The following is a 17,255-nucleotide window of genomic DNA, read 5'->3' on the forward strand; positions in this document are numbered from 1 at the left end:
AACATATTTTAATTAGCTTTCACTGGTTTACCTTGCCTCTGATTATCAACTACAAAATAACAATAATTAGGACCAGCCCTGTAAAAGGATGAATGAAAATATGCCACACATATTGAGAAAACAGACCGGAATATTCTTCTTCTTGCCCTAGGAATATCAAAAGCTAAGTAATTTACCATTCTCCCAAAATATAAAACCAATTAGTACATCAAAAACTAACTCAAAAAAATAAAATAAAAAATAAAGACACACCGGATAAGCAGGAGCCCCACAGCAATCCTGTTTGTTTTCCACAGAGCTCCAAATGTTAGTTTGATTCCAGGCTCTGCGCATTTCTTGTTTTTGCAAGGTCTGAAAAGTCAATTATTCTAAACGTAATCTGCAGCCTTAAAAACTGGTACTTTGCCAAGTAATTTCAAGTGCTTCCCAAAGGAAAACTAATAATTTCACTGTTTTTCTTTTGGTTGATGTTACAGAAGTAAATTGTATATACAATTAATTCATACCTGATGTTTGCTATCAACTCAAAGAGTTTAGAATTGGGGGATACCCATTGAAATGCATAGAGAACAGATGGTTGACTCTCCCAGCTTCTGCTGACTGGCCTCCATTCTTCTGAATGCTGATTAGGGATTAAGCTGGTAAGTGAGTGGTTTCACATGCTAGCTTCCACAGAGGTAGCTCATATCCTAATCTGAGACAGTAATTGCTGTGTCTGTATGCACATGCTTCTGAAATAGACTGGGAAATTCTCAAATGCCCTGAAAATATGTATTACCACATATTCCATTTTAAAAGTTAGTCATTTTTAAACATTTTTTTTTGGTTGGTGTTTTCAGTTCACATCTTTATAAACATTTTCCTAAAATAGTATTTTGCACTTTGTCAGAGCTTGATAAATCTTGGTTGAACAAATTGATACATACATTCTTATAATATTCTTTTCAGGGCAAAATATTCCCAATACTTTCATTTCACCAAGAGTAGAAGTAAGACATGGAGCCACAAAGGAATTGGGCTCCTCATCATTATTGGAGTTCGATAAGGGCTTATTTATCTAATTCTAAATTCTCATCCACCTCTGAGATTCTATAAGTTAGATATTTTCCATTGGAGAGGAAGTAAAAAGCCTCTGAAAGGAATCCCTCAGTCTCCATGAAGGAGTGACAGTTACCTAATGAATTTATAATGTGGACACTGACCATCAAGATCAGCTAAGATGAAAGTGCAATACACAGAGTGAGCTCAAGTACATTGTTATTTGTTCCCATGCTTGGACTCATTCATTCATGGAGTTGTTTTATGTACCTGCCAAGAACTGAGTCAAGCACAGCTAGAACCATGAACTGTTCCTGGAACAGGTATCTGTCGGCTAGTCTTCCTGTTGACCTCATTTCCATGTTTCCTTAGTCACTCAATAATTCTGAGCTTCTGCTGTGCCAGGCACTATGCTAAGCATTAAGGGTATAGCAGTGTACAAATCCGACACCATCCCACTCATGGAGCTTACATAAATAAATGTACAATATCAAACTACTTGAACCTTCTGGGAAAAAAAGAGAAAGAATACAATAGGGAACCAAATTTTCTCTTTCAGGGATCTTCTCCAAGGAAATGCAATTCAAGCTTCGATCTAAGATGACCAGAAGTTAACCAGGCAAAGTGTAAGAAGAGCTTTCCCGTTTGAGGAAAGAGCATGTGGGAAGCGCTCGGCAGGAAGACATTGAATGCATTTTGTGAATGTGAGTAACGTGGTCAGCAAAGGGAAGATGTTTAAGAGGCAGGCAGGGGTGAAATCATGCACAGCTTGGATGCTCTGTTAATGACTTTGCATTTGTACTTATGCAAAGAGAGCAATAGTTCTGATCTGTATTTTTACAGATCACTGGCTGCACTGAGAATATACCAGAAGGACAATAATAGAAGTGGTGAGACCAATGTGGAGCTATTGTAGATGGGAGATAATGGAGGCTTGGATTGAAGTGGAACTGAAATTAGAGAATAAATAGATTTAAAGTACATTTTGGAGGTAGAATCAATAGGACTAGAAGATAGATTGAATGATGGATGTGATCAAGAACAAGGTCTAGGTATAATTCTCAAGTTTTTGGCTTGGGCAATGGGATAAATGTATTTGCCATTTATTGAGTTGGGGAAGCTTGAAAGGAGAGCAAAATGGGGTGAAACCAAGAATTTTAGTATCAGTGTACTGGTGGTAATACCACTAACATGTGTGTGTGTGAGAGAGAGAAAGGCCTTTTTTTATTCTAGAAGTGAAGAATAAAATAGGAAAAGGGCAAAAAAGAAGACAATTTAAATAAATATAAAATAAAATTCCCAAAAGGATGATGGAGGGTAGGGGTTGGAGACTGATGCATATCAGGAGTGCAGAGGATATACAATTTGAAAAAAGGCGTACTTGACATTATCTTGTAATTTTTTTTTTAATTTGGGGAAAAAAACCTATGTTCTTGATAATATAGATTATAGATTCTATAATAGAGAAAGTAAACTAAAAAGAATCATATCTGGTGGGTCTACACAAAAGGTAGACTGTATCATCCGCTTACTGGCTTTGGTGAGTTTTTTATGGAGGGATGCATCAAAATCCCCAGTGGAATGCAAGGAATGTAATTTTTATGTTCATTGGAAAAGAGCACAGGTTTAAAAAAAAAAAAAAAAAGATTGCTTAACACTGAGCCAGAAGAAGGGAAATGAGAAGGCATGGTAAAAATAAAGGAGAGAAAAGAAATGGGTGGAGAATTTTTCCAGCAAGCAAGGACATCTCTGCCCTCTTGCCTGTGCCAAAGCAGGTGCTAATGGTCACCTGGGTTTGCATCCCAGTCGGGCCACTTCTCAGTGGGTGGCCTTGGGCATGTCAGGCGACTGCCCCAGCCTCAGCTTTCTTATTTTTAAAAACCGATAATGATAGCACCTATCTCATACAGTGATTGTCGAGGTTAAAAAGAAGAACTCATAAGAAGTGCTTAAAATGCCTGGCACAGAGGAAGAGCTCAAAAGTGTTAGCTGCCCTTCTGTAGCTGACTATAGATGCATAATTATAATTACTAGGAAGTGGTTGTAGGTGTGTGTATCTTCTCACTTCCCTAGTGCTATGGTGACTTTGCTCTCTTAGGTTCAAAACTATATGGTTCACTGTATCAAAAAATAGTCTTTATGACTTGTTAAAAATATAGGAGGATATGATTCATATTTATAAAGCATCCTAAATATTATTAGGGTTTAATTTTTGGAAATTAGTGAAAATGCCTCATCTAATTACATAGCCAAAAATATGTCTTCTCATTTATCTCTAAAAATGTTAGCTATCATTTAAAATTTGCTATTTAACTCCTTAGGGAGGTCAGTAATTAACTTCTAAACTTATTCTTTGAAAATACCAAAAATTAGACATAATGTTCTGAAACCCTCTTGATATATTCACTATCACTTCAAATCATTGTAAAATCTATATTTTCTCAGCCCTAACATTATTATGAAGACATATGAAAATATTCCATCTGAAAACATACCTATGTAAGCATCCCCTTAAATCTAGGAACATCACAAGTGAGATCTCTCAATTGAAACTGAATTGGGACTACCTTATGGAACCCTGCACTCTCTTTTCCTTCCTGATTCTCTTTTCTCTCTGGCTTTGGTTCTTATGTAAAAGTGAAGTTTTATTATTTACCATACATATCCTTTAGAATATTAATGAACAAATTACATCCAACCTTTAGACTTAAGACAATATGTTTACAAAACTGTGGAAAGACAGAAAGTATTCTAAGGTCAAATCTGGAATCGACACTTATTAGTAATATCATACTGATGGCAAGGCCTTGGCTGCTTTAAACTTTGTTATTATTTTTATATAAAACAGGAATAACTAAATAAGAGAACATATGTAATTGCCTAGCTTGATAACATACTGTGAGAATATATTATTGCCCTGGCTAGTTTAGCTCAGTGGCTAGAATATTGGTTTGCAGACTTAAGGGTCCCGGGTTTGATTCCGGTCAAGAGCATGTACCTCAGTTACAGGTTTGATTCCCGACTCTGGTCAGGGCACCTGCAGAAGGCAAGCAATTGATGTGTCTCTCTCACATCAATGTTTCTCTCTCTCTCTGTCTCTCCCCCTCTCTTCTACTCTCTTTAAAAATCAATGGAAATATATCCTTGTCTGAGGATTAACAGGAAAAAAAAAAAAGAATGGTGAGAATTAACAGAAAAATTAAAAGGATATATTTTTTTGTGGTCAGATAGAACTGTTATGTAGTTTTGGACAACTTGTTTAATACCTCAAGGAGTCAGTTAAGTGATGGCACTAATTTAATACTTTAGTTAAAATATGAAATGGCGATAATAGCATCTACTTCTTAGGCTATGTTATACCTGGAGCACAGTAAGTGTTTACTAAATAGTATCTAAAAATGTATTCAATAAATGTCCTATTTTATCCTCGGATTGAGGGAAATAGTGCTACTTAAATTTCAAAGTTAATTCTTTTAGAAAAATGTAATTAATACCTCATTCAAAATGCATGGGAACCAAGAACATTGGAGCATCATGTGATCATGTCTGAATGCTCTATGAACACACCAGGAAAAACAAGGCAATGTTCTTAAATTCTCCCATTGCGCCAAGGGAGCAGAACATCTCTCCGCCTCGAGGAAGATGTCCAGGGCAAGAGAAGTGAGCAGAGGCGGGCTCTGCCCATTCTTTCCTGGTGGAAGCACATGCAATTCGAGAAGATGAAGTGAGGAAGCGCATGCAGTACCTGGTCATCTCAGAGTCAGGGAGCAGGCCTAGGTGGTAGTGGGGGTAGGGAGCTGATAGAAGGAAGCTTTTGTCACACTCAACAGGGGAATAGTGCCTGGGAGAAGCAGGCTTATCACAGAGTTTGTTCACAGTGCTGTAAACGGGTTCCGGAGGCCTGGTGACACAAGAGGGAGAGAAAGAGTTGCATGGTTAGCACACACACTGAACAACTGTGCACCTGGTAGCATTTCACCATACACGAATGTAAAAACCCAGAACAACGTTATGGGCTTCATTAGGCCCAAGTTAAGAGTCTTTTTGTAGGAAACAGGATGTCTGGTTAGAAAATGGAACTTTGGCTCACATGTGGCATGACTAACATTTACATGCCAGATACCTCAGTAGTGTCAAAATCAACCTGCAAATGCCATGCCTTTTTGGATAATCCAGTCTGAAATGGCACACCTTGGGATGCTTTGACATGTCTATTTATTTGTTTGTTTGTTTGTTTATTTATTGTCTTTATTGTTGAAAGTATCACATATACATGGCTTCTTTGTAAACTTTAATCTCATCTTAAATGTGCACTTCATAGAGATGTTCACCCCTTGATCATTGTGGCCAAGACATCCTGCTCTTTTTCGCAGCACATATTTCACCTCATATTTTTTTCTCAGCATGGAATAATCTTTCTTTTTGGTTTGTTTTGTTTAATTTATTATTGCCACTGTCACTACACCCTGGATTTTATAAGGACAGAGACTTCATTTGTTTTGTTAGCCACTAAAATAGAGTCTGGGACAGAGTACACCTTGCATAAATATTTATTGAATGCCTGCATAAATAAAAACATGCATACAACTTTTCACATACTTCGCAAATATTGTGGGGGTGGTTGTAGGCCTTACTTAGGAATCTAATAGCTTGTATGATCTGGGTGTTTCCTCTAAATATTTATTTATAGATTATCCCCCGCCCCCAACAATTGATCTCAGAGAGTTTTCTATGCATAGGATACTCATTTTAGTAAAATGTCTATTAAATGAATTAATCTAGGGATACTGAAACATTATCTAAAATAGCAACATTTTAATAGTTATTACTTATAATCATACATAATATAATCAGATAATTTTTACCTATAATATTTGGTCAGAGATCCATGTACTATAAAGAAACAATACCATCTCTACCCCACACTTTTAACATACCTGAAATTGCTACTAATATCCTTTAAGGTAAGAACTGAAAGATATAAATTTAAGTGCAAGAGCTACCTAGCAGACTGGGCCACAGCTGCAGGAAGGTAAGCTTGACTGGGAAGGTAAGGGGCAGGTCAGGACACAGGACCGAGAGCACCTGTTGGCCCACAAGACAGCAGGGGCAGCAAGCAGTGGCCATGTGCCTGAGAGGTACAGGAAATGTATGTGGCAAACTCGGTGAGGGCACAGTCCATGTTTCTGTAGCTCTAGCCCCCAACATGGCCCCTAATGTATAATAGGTACTCAACTAATGCTTCCTGAACTGATTGAGGATGGAGAGCAGGGAGGAAAAGAGAATAAGCAAAGTGTTAAAGGCGAACTTTACCTCATTTGTAATATTACTAGAGGCCTGTTGCACAGAGAGATTCGTGCGATAGGCCTTCCCTTCCCTTGGCTGCTGGCACTGGTTTTCCTCCCACACCCGGGACTCAGGTCTTCGCTCTGGCTGGGCTCTGGCCTGAGCGGCCCCGGAGCCGTCAGGCTTTGCTGCTTGGCAGGCCCCAGGGCCATGAGGCCTCTATGCTCCGCCTGGCGCCGGGGCCATGTGGTCTCGCTGCTCAGCGGATCCCAGGGCCATGAGGCCTCGCTGCTTTGCCTGGCGTCAGGGTGTGAGGCCTTGCTGCTCCGCCCGGGGCCGTCAGACTTTGCCCCACTGCTTGGAACCTAGTATGCAAATTAACCACCATCTTTGTTGGTGGTTAATTTGCATATTGCACTGATTAGCCAATTACCATGTTTGTCTACTATTAGGTAAGACTAGAGGCCCGATACACGATATTTGTGCAAGGGAATTGGCCCCCACAGCCCTGGAGGCTTGCCTTGGCCCTTGCAGCCCTAGCTTAATCCAGAAGGTCATCCAGAAGGACATCTAGAAGGCTGTCCAGAAGGTTGTTCGGCTGTCCGGTCTAATTAGCATATTATGCTTTTATTATTATAGATTGCGAGCCAGTCATGCAGACACACTGTATAGAGAATTGGATTCTTCCCTAACACAGACCTTTCCACCACACAGAAAGAGATGTCTTGATCTGTTTATACCATAAAGGGGCTGAGGATGAACAGGAGACATTCAGAGGCCTATCTGTCCTCCAGAATAATCATCTTACTAATATTATAATGAGGTACTTTACAATACAGTCGGCTTGTTCTATCCCAGTGTCTAATAATGGTTTTTAAGGTTCCTTCAATGAGATAACCAAAATTGTTCTTACTTTAGGGAAGTTGGCATATATTTTAAGATAACTACGCCACTTTCAGGTAAACCTAGCACATTTGTAAATTTCTGTATCAGCTACTGAAATATATCAGTCAAAACAGATTAGATACTATTTTTATTTTATTTTGGGGGAGTCTGTTTTGATTTGTTGATAGGTGCATCTTTACGAAGATGTGCACACATTTCTCATGGTCTTGGAGACAGAAAGACCCACATGCTGATCAGATAAAGAAAGTCACCTTCAGAGATGACAGTCTTTTCTGCACCTAAAATATGCATGTCCACACAAAAATGCAGCTTGACAAGGGCTTTGTATTAATGAGCTGCATAAATATCAATCAAATAAAAATGAGGAGGCATGTACAAGCTCTATGGGAATTACTCTGGGTAGGTTATCACAAGAGGACCTGATACCATTCTCCAGTTTGTCCACTCTGAGGTACAGCTGCTGTGGTAGAAATGGCTGGATTGCCTTCTAAACATCCATGTACTCTTCTTTTCTTAATAATAGAAACCCAAGTTTCCCCTTTTCCTGTAGTAAAGACTTTGTTTCTCAGCCTCCTTTGTAGATAGATGTGGCCTGTGAAGATATTCAGCCCACTGTGATTTGAGCAGAAGGGTTTTGTGAGATTCTTGAGCTGACTGCTTAAAGGGACCCCTGCAGTTTTGTTCTCTCCTACTTCCTCCCTCTACTGACCTGGAATCTTTATGTGGTGGCTGGAACTTTAGTGGTCATCTTGGGGATGCAACCTTGAGGATGCAGGCAAACAATATCACTAGTGGAGCATAATGTCAGAGCCTGTGTCACTGAAGAAGGAGTGACACTACACTACCACTGGATTACCTACATCTGGATCTCTTTTATGCAGGATAAAAATAAGCTACCCTGTTTAAGCCAGTGTAATTTTTTTGGTATAGAAACAGAACCAAATATTAACAAATATACTTCTACAAAATGTAAGATCAATAATCTAATACAAAGAAATAATTATAGCCCTAGCTGGCTTGGCTCAGTAGATAGAGTGTTGGCCTGCGGACTGACGGGTCCTGGGTTAGATTCCTGTCAGGGGCACATGCCTAGGTTGCAGGCTTGATCCCCAGTAGGGGGCGTGCATTAGGCAACTGATGGATGATTCACTCTCATTATTGATGTTTCTATCTTTCCTTCTCTTTTCCTCTCTGATATCAACAAAAATATATTTTTTTAAAAGAAATAACTATATTAAGGCCTTTGCTAAGGGGGCAATACATTTAATTATGCTGGAGGTTCATCTAACACCTTCTGTATACATAGAACAAATATAAAGAATACTTTTTTCTGACTATAAGTTTTAAGTCTATGACTGTTTAGAGAAATCACTGTATCTTTATTTTAAAACATTAGATATATAAAATGGTAGCTGATCTAAACTGCCAGCACAGGGCCTAAGAATAAAGGAACTGATGATTTCTTTTAAGCCATAAAACATTTTCAGGATGATGTCATTTCAATAACATTGTACTTTCTGCCGAGGAGGGCTGATTCAATTTTCTTAGTCTGATGTTGACTCGACAGACAAAGAAAATTATGTTAGCAATTTTCCCCTAGTCCGTTTACCTCAGTAGCAGTATATTTTGAGACAAATTATCAGAATCAAAGCTGGCTAATACATATCTTAGGAGGAAAAAATCCCCACTTGTATTGTACTCAACTAAATCAAAGGAAAATCAGCTTCCCTGTAAACACTACAATAAATTCAAGACAATAAAAATGAAGCTCTATACATTGCACACTGCTGAACTTTTAAGACTTTTACCTATGTCTTTTGGAACCATTTTATGGGTGTAACATTATTTTATGACTCATGAGTTTAGTAGACTTGTTATTTGGAAGATGTTTAAATACATTAGATTTTAGAAAGAGGCCCTTATTTCTTTGCCTACAGTCACTTCCAGAATTATTTTATAGTGGATTGATTCCTTGCCTAAGCATCAATACTCATGATTCATTGCCTTATCAATGCAGAGATATAGCTACTGATATTGCAGGCTCATTTTTATATTTCATTCCTTCCCTTTTTATTTACATTTTTTTGTACAGTCACTGGCTAAAGAGTAGATATATCAAATCCAGTTTCTTTTATTTTTTATTTTGAGAGAACACTTGATATCTCAGAAGATGGGTAAATTAAAAAAATATTAAAATAACTGCTCAACAAATTTGACTAAATCTTTTTGCAATAATGACAATGTTCTCTTGCAACCAAACAACTAAATTGAAAATGTCAGTGACAATAACCAAAACAGGATGATATTGGCAGAGAAAACAACAAACAGACCAATGGAGCAGAAGCGATAGCCCAGAAATAAACCCACATATACGTGAGCAAATAATTTTTTGATGAAGGAGCCAAAAACATATAATGAAAGAAAAAGAAAGCCTCTTCAATAAATGGTGCTGGGAAAATTGGAAAGCCACATATAAAAGAATGAAACTAGACTGTTTATCACTATACACAAAAATTAACTCAAAATGGATCAAAGTCCTAAATATAAGACCCGAAACAATAAAATACATAAAAGAAAACATTGGTACTAAACTTATGGACCTTGACCTTAGAGAGAATTTTATAAATTTGACCTCAAAAGCAAGGGACGTAAAAGCAAAAATAAATGAATGGGACTGTATCAAACTAAAAAGCTTCTGCACAGCAAAGAAACCATCCACAAAGAAAAGGCAAGCAACATACTGGAAGAAGATATTTGCAAACAACACTTCCAATAAGGTGTTAATATTCAAAATATAAAATATAAAAAGAACTTATTCAACGCAACAACAAAAAACAAACTATGCTAAGGACCTAAACATACATTTCTCCTAAGAAGACATACAAATGACCAACAGATATTTAAAAAGATGCTCAACTTCACTAGCTATTCGGGAAATGCAAATCAAAGCCAAAGTGAGATACCACCTCATACCTGTTAGAATGGCTGTTATCAACAAGACAATAATAAGTGTTGGAGGGGTTGTGGTGAAAACTCTCATACACTGCTGGTGAAAAATATGAATTGGTGCAGCCACTACAGAAAACAGTTGGAGGTTCCTCAAAAATGAAGCATAGAATAACCATATGAACCTGCAATCCCTCTACCTGAAAAATTTGAAAACATCCTATCTAATAAAAGAGAAACATGGTAATTGGCATACGACCATTACCCTTCCCATTGGTTAATCAGGGCGATATGCAAATTAACTGCCAGCCAAGATGGCGGCCAGCAGCCAGGCAGCTTGAAACTAACATGAGGCTTGCTTGCTTCAGTGACGGAGGAAACCAACGTTCCCCGCCTGCCTTGCCAGCCTCTGAGCCTGCAGTTTGAAACATTGTAACAAATATAGAAGCTAAACAAAACCCCAGAAACCTGCTTTCAGCGAGCGTGGATCTCAGAGTTAGAGTTATACATTGTTTCAATTATAGAACCGAAACAAACCAGATACCTGCTTTCAGCAGCGGAGGCCTAAGAGCTGGAGCCTCAGAGCTAAAGCTGACCCAGAATAAAAAAAAAAGAAAAAAAGGAGCAGTTGGGAGCTTCAGCCCTCAGCCCGTCACCCAGACTGGCCAGGCACCCCAGTGGGGACCCCAACCCTGAAGGGTGTGTGACCAGCTGCAAACAGCCATCATCCCCTCACCCAGGCTGGCCAGGCACCCCAGTGGGGACTCCCACCCTGATCCAGGACACCCTTCAGGGCAAACCAGCCAGCCCCACCCATGCACCAGGCCTCTATCCTATATAGTAAAAGGGTAATATGCCTCCCAGCACCGAGATCAGTGGAGCCGCAAGGCCTCCCAGCACCGGGATCAGCAGAGCTGAGAGGCCTCCCGGCACCGGGATCAGCGTGACAGGGGGCAGCGCCCAAACCCCCTGATTGCCCTGTGGCTCTGTGTGTGACAGGGCGTGGGGTCACAACCTCCCTATCCGCCCTGCTCTGTTCATGACAGGGGAAGGCACCCCAACCCCCTGATCAGCCTTGCTCTGTGCCTGATACTGGGGAGCTCCCCAACCCCCTGATCGCCCTGCTGCTCTGTGTGTGACACGGTCTGGCGCCCCAACCCCTTCCCCCCTCCCCCGCCACGGGCCCTGCTCTGTGTGTGACGGGGTAGAGCCATAACCTCCCCATCGGCCCTGCCCTGAGTGTGACAATGGCGGCACCCCAACCCCCTGATCGGCCCTGCTCTTTGCGTGATAGAGGGCGGTGCCCCAAGCCCTTGATCCGCCCTGCTCTGTGTGTGACAGGGGGCCGTGCCCCAACTCCCCTATCGGCCCTACTCTGTGCATGACGGGGGAGTTCCCCAACCCCCTGATCGATCCTGCTCTGTGTGTGACAGGGTAAGGAGCCCCAACCCCCCGGATTGGCCCTGCTCTGTGCATGACAGGGGGCAGCGCCCCAACCCCCGATTGGCCCTGCTCTGTGCGTGATAGGGGGTGGCACCGCAACCTCCCCATCGACCCTGCCTTGAGTGCGACAGGGGGCGGTGCCCCAACCCCCCAATTGGCCCTACCCTGAGCGTGACTGAGGGTGGCATCACAACCTTCCAATCTGCCCTGCTCTGTGCATGACAGGGGGTGGCGCCCCAACTCCCCAATTGGCCCTGCTCTGAGCCCAACCAGGGGCTGCACCTAGGGATTGGGCCTGCCATCTGACACCCGGGAGCGGGCCTAAGCCAGCAGGTTGTTATCTCCCGAGGGGTTCCAGACTGCGAGAGGGCACAGGCCGGGCTGAGGGATCCCCCTTCCCCCCTGAGTGCACAAATTTTTGTGCACTGGGCCTCTAGTTTATTCATAAAGATATCTGTGTCCCCTATGTACATTGCAGCATTATTTACAATGGTCCAGACATAGAAATAACCTTCAGTAGATGATTGGATAGGGTAGATGTGGTGCATATATACAGTGGAATACTACCCAGCCATGAGAAAAGACGAAATACTGACTTTTGTGACAACATGAATGGGTCTTGAGAATATCATGGTAAGCAAACTAAGTCAAGAACCATATGATTTCACTCCTATGTGGGACATAAAACTGAAAGCAACACATTAACAAAAAAGACAATGATATCGGAAAAAAAAATCCCTCATAGACACAGACAACAGTATGATGGTTACCAGAGGGAAAGAGGGATGGAAGGAGGTAGAAAAGGGTAAAAGGGATCAAATATATGGTGACGAAAGGAGATCTGACTTTGGGTGGTGAACACACAATGCAATATATAGAAATGTACACTTGGAACCTATAGAATTTTATTAACCAATGTCACCTCAATAAATAAAATTAAAAAAATGTCAGTGAGAATCTCTTTTCAAGTGGTATAAAGCGGGGTTCAGATTTGAAGATGTCTGTCTGCTAACTTCATTACAGTCCTAGAATTCTAGCTTATATTATGTACTATATAGGCCACAGTACAACATCCAGAAGTACCATAGCAAGCTACAGTCTGAACAGAGGGAATGGGACATATTTGATACTTGAGGAATGTTTCTTTGAATAAACAAACATTTTATTTATTTATTTCAATATATTTTAATTGATTTCAGAGAGGAAGAAAGATAGAGAGAGAGAAAGTGAGAGAGAGAGACATCAATGATGAGAATCATTGATTGGCTATCTCCCACATGCCCCCTCCTGGGGATTGAGCCCCCCCAACCCAGGCACGTACCCTAGATTGAAATCGAACCCAGGACCCTTCAGTCTACAGGGTGACACTCTAACCACTGAGCAAAACCAGCCAGGGTAAAAATTAAGTTTTAATTTTAATTTTTTACCATTCTTCATTGAAAGAAATTAAAAAGGAAGCCCTTAGTTATTTTGAATCTCTTAAGTAGGTTTACATTTTTAGGCCATCAATAGTTTTTACAGATTATACAGAACAGAGATCTCAGTGTTTACAATTAGAACTGACAGTTTTCTGTGCATGGTTCACTCAAGCTCAGGAAATGGGCCTCCTGGATGTGCAAGTCTGGCCATTGTGACACTTGTCCCCAATTCCTCTGAGAGTCACCCATGGGCATGGGGCTCCTCAAAGACTTCTCAGCCCTGAGTTCCAGAAGGCCTAGAGCCAGCACTCAGCATTCTTAGTATTTCCCTGCAGTTTTATTATCTGTGACCTCTCTGAGAGAAAGAAAAGTAATGCCAGTTTATGAGCTGTCACTGGGCTCTGGGTGGCAGAAACAGATGCCTCCATCATTTCCCATTTATTTAGTAAAGAAGTGAAATGATTTCCGGCAGTGTAAATCAGCCAGTCAAACCTGAAAAGGCCTGTTTATCCTATTATAAACCTCCAGAGTCGCCTAGGTCAGAAGGTAATGAATATGGAAATCCAATCTAAGGTACCTACTGTCTCTCTTCATTCTGTGGATGCCTCCAGAAGAGAGGAAAAATAGAGATTCTAGTAGAATCTCTAAGTAAATTTATAAACAATCATTTACCTTGTCCACTTATCAGGGGCCAGAGATAAATGGCTTTGTAGTCTCCAATGCTGAGCCATCTGCATATATTTGCATATCTATTGGTTTATAATTACAGGCTCTTATTGCATAGAATTAGAACAGCCTGGCCCTGGTGATCTCTCTTCTCTGAACTCCATTAGCACTTGCTATTTTGTTTCCTTGGCATTTTCAATTGCTAGTCGATAATGCTGGTGTATTAGAGGGAGATGCTTCATCTAATCCTAATCTACAAAAAACTACCTTGCCTGAAACTGTCCCTTGTCATTTTCCCAACTTGACTCCAACCAACTCAGTCTTCCCCTAGCCAATGTTCTTAGACTAGGATTGGGCCTCTGACTCTGCAAACATGACCGGTATGGATAACAGGGCTCCAAATTTTTTTTTTTTAATTAAGTTTAAAAAAGAAGCTAGACTAAATTCATTTTCCTGTGGAATGTGAATGAAGGGGAAGAAAAATGAATTATCAGCTGGTAGAATCAGGGAAAGACCCAGACATGTAGAGGGAACCTATAGCTGTGTTCACTATTTATAGAGCACCAGAGTGAAGCTCTTCCAAATTTTGTTGCTAACGTGTCTAGAGGTTCCTTGAATTTAGAATACCAGTCTGTACTCATTACTTAAGGGTATTGTTATGGCTCTTGCTATGGAATTTCCCTGCTGGTTCCCATAGGACATTAGCTATCTACATTAATAAAAGACAAATATGCTAATTGACCATACCTTTGCTACACTCATCAGTCAATCAGAAGAGTATGCAAATTAACCCAACAAAGATGGCCATTAAATTTGCATATTGCAGGCAGATCTTGCTGCGCCTCACTGCCCCGGGCAGGTGGCAGAGAGATCACAAGCCGCTGCCTGCCCCAGCGCGGGATCCGGGCCTGCTGTGTGCGACCGGGGGAGATGGGGCAGGCACCACGGGATCGGGCGTGCCATCTGCCACCAGGAAAGTGGGCTTAAGCCAGCAGGTGGTTATCTCCTGAGGGGTCCCAGACTGTGAGAGGGCACAGGTTGGGCTGAGGGACACCGCCCCCCCCGCCAGTGCAAAAATTTTTGTGCAACAGGCTTCTAGTATAATGATAATAAACCACCATCTCCTACCCCATTTCTTTATAGGAGTTTAGGTATGATCTCATGCTTGCAATCAATTGCATGAAAATAAAACAGGCACTTGGATTGTTTTTACTGTCTCTTTCAGATCATTTCAACTAGACCATGCCACTCAGACAAAAGATGAAACCTTAGACCCCTATGTAATCCCATAATACCTGAGACCCTGTCTATACAATTCTAATATTTTATATTAACTCTATTATCTAAAAATTGCATTAACATGTTATTTTAATTATTGAGTTTCTTGATGTCCCCTTAAATTTTGTGTCTGCTGTGCTGACCTCACTTACCTCACCTTAGTCCCAGCCCTGTACCAGAGATAATGAATGTTTCACACAATGATGATAATGACAATGATGGTGATTGTACACACTCATCTGCGTAGAACCTGCAGATACAAGGTCAAAGGAATATGACTCCCTTCTCTTAGAGGTAACAGTCAGAGTGACTCACACTTTATTGGGTTTTTCTTTAAAGTGACTCACACTTTGAGTCCCTCCACTAAAGGGACAGCTCTCCAAGCCCTCAGAACCCTAACCTAATGTACTGTCACGTCTGGTTCACAGGGCTCTTTCCTTTCTAGACTCTTAGCTCATAGAGGATCAGGACTGAATCTCATTAATCTTTGTTTCCCCACAGCTTTCCTGAATACAAGAAGGTATGAATGAAGCACTACTATAGGAAATAGAGTAGTAACAGAAAAAAAAAATTCAGTACTTTTTATTCTCTTTTGCAGAGCTAGAACTAAAATAGAGAACCTAAAATTACAATAGGAAGGATTTGGGTTGTATATTTGTATGCCTTCAAACAAAAATTTCTCTGTCTTATAGACTGATCCAGATAAGCCTGTAAACTGCTCAGATTCTCCAACCTCATCCTTCTGTGGCCTTCCTTGGCTGCCCCAAATAGGGAGGGCACAGATAGCCTCATGTTCCTGTATAAGCAGGACATAGAACCAAACTATATTAATGATGCATCTGGGAGGCAAGAGCTTGGATTCCTAAGCATCTAGTATATTGCCTGACATAATTCAGAAGAAAAGGGTTTTAATTTTATAAGGGTGCCTCATGCTCCTCTTCATACATAATACACTGGGGGTTGTTTGGCCATGGATGTGGAGAAGTAAGCATAAGAAGACTGAATTCCAGGCCTGAGAAAATAGGTGTTAAGGGCAGAATTTTGGGAAGTAACCAGGGGATAAAAGAGAATACAGCACTGGTTGTAAACCTGGTGGCTCAGCATCTGACACTGTAATGATAAGGATTAAGCAAGAGGCTGACTTCTCTTACACTGAACTTTAAGCAGAAAAGTGTTAGTCATTTGACGAAGGAGCTATTAAAAGTTTAAAAGTAAGAAGCAGGGAAATCTGAGGAATGTATTCCTCTAGATGATTTGTAAGAAACCCATGCATTCCCTTAAATCTAAGCACCACCAGATTGGGCCTCCAAGGACTTCCACTAGGGTCGTTGGAGTAGATGCCTATTTGTACCATACTCACTTAACTTTTCCCAAACTTAGCTTCCACATTTAGTGCTACCAGCCAGCAAAGTTGTAAACTGTAATCTCTTATATAAAAGACCCATGGCCATTACGCCGTAATGCCATCACGACCAAACCAGCAGTGGCTCTCATGGCGGGCAGGGCGCAAGCTACTGGCAGCAGAGAGCTATGAGTGGCAGAGGGCTACCAACGGCAGAGGGTGGGGCAGCGAGCTATGAGCAGGGATGGGCAGGGTGGCAGCTGAGGCAAGCAGAAGCGAGCTACTCACTCACGATTTCGTGGGCACTGGGCCTCTAGTGCTGTTATAAAACTATGAGGTGACTACAAAGAAACAGAGCTAAGCTTGGATTCTGGCTCTTCCAAATTCTACCCTGTGTGATCTGCTGCTTCTTCACTTCTCTGAGCCTCAGCAGCCACCTCTGTAAAGTGGAGATAGTAATATTGGCCTCAAGGTGGCTGTGAGACATGGGGAAAATGCTTGTAAAGCACCCAGCTTACTGCTTGGCACTCACTGTGAGCTCAGCCAATGGCATTGTTTTTACTCTCGGCACTCCCACTCACAGGGATGCATAGCCTCTGAGAATGTAGTTCCCCAATCAGACTTTAACACAGGGGTGGGGAACCTTTCTTCTGCTAAAGGCCATTTGGATAATTATAACATCATTCTCAGGCCATACAAAATTATCAACTTAAAAAATTAGCCTGCTATATTTAGTCACACATTTAATTAACTCACCTCTAATTCCTTGGCACTGCCAGACCAAATGGTTTCTAGGGCCTTACATTGGGCCAGACATTCCCATCCCTGCTTTAACATATTCATACTCTGATGTAATGCAGATTCTCTACAAGACGGTTGAACAAAGTAAGTAACAAACTGGTTTTTAGTATCAAGAAAGACACTGCATAATG

At 41.1% G+C, this 17,255-nt stretch overlaps 1 protein-coding gene across 11 annotated transcripts in view; it reads right to left on the minus strand.

Annotated features, from left to right (window-relative positions):
- Positions 1 to 17,255, minus strand: part of DLG2 (discs large MAGUK scaffold protein 2) — a gene marked incomplete at its 5' end in the record, with an annotated part of 1,947,716 nt that overhangs the window by 418,111 nt on the left and 1,512,350 nt on the right. For 8 of the 11 annotated variants that reach the window (XM_081100118.1, XM_081100117.1, XM_081100121.1 and 5 more), the window contains one exon: positions 4,784 to 4,939. The exons of the other annotated variants lie outside the window; for them this stretch is intronic. In XM_081100118.1, coding sequence (XP_080956244.1) covers positions 4,784 to 4,939 — 156 coding nt within the window. The remainder of the gene's footprint in view (positions 1 to 4,783; positions 4,940 to 17,255) is intronic. 11 annotated transcript variants of the gene reach the window in all.

Source organism: Myotis nattereri, assembly GCF_964212035.1.
Source record: "Myotis nattereri genome assembly, chromosome: 9".
Lineage (NCBI taxonomy): Eukaryota > Metazoa > Chordata > Mammalia > Chiroptera > Vespertilionidae > Myotis > Myotis nattereri.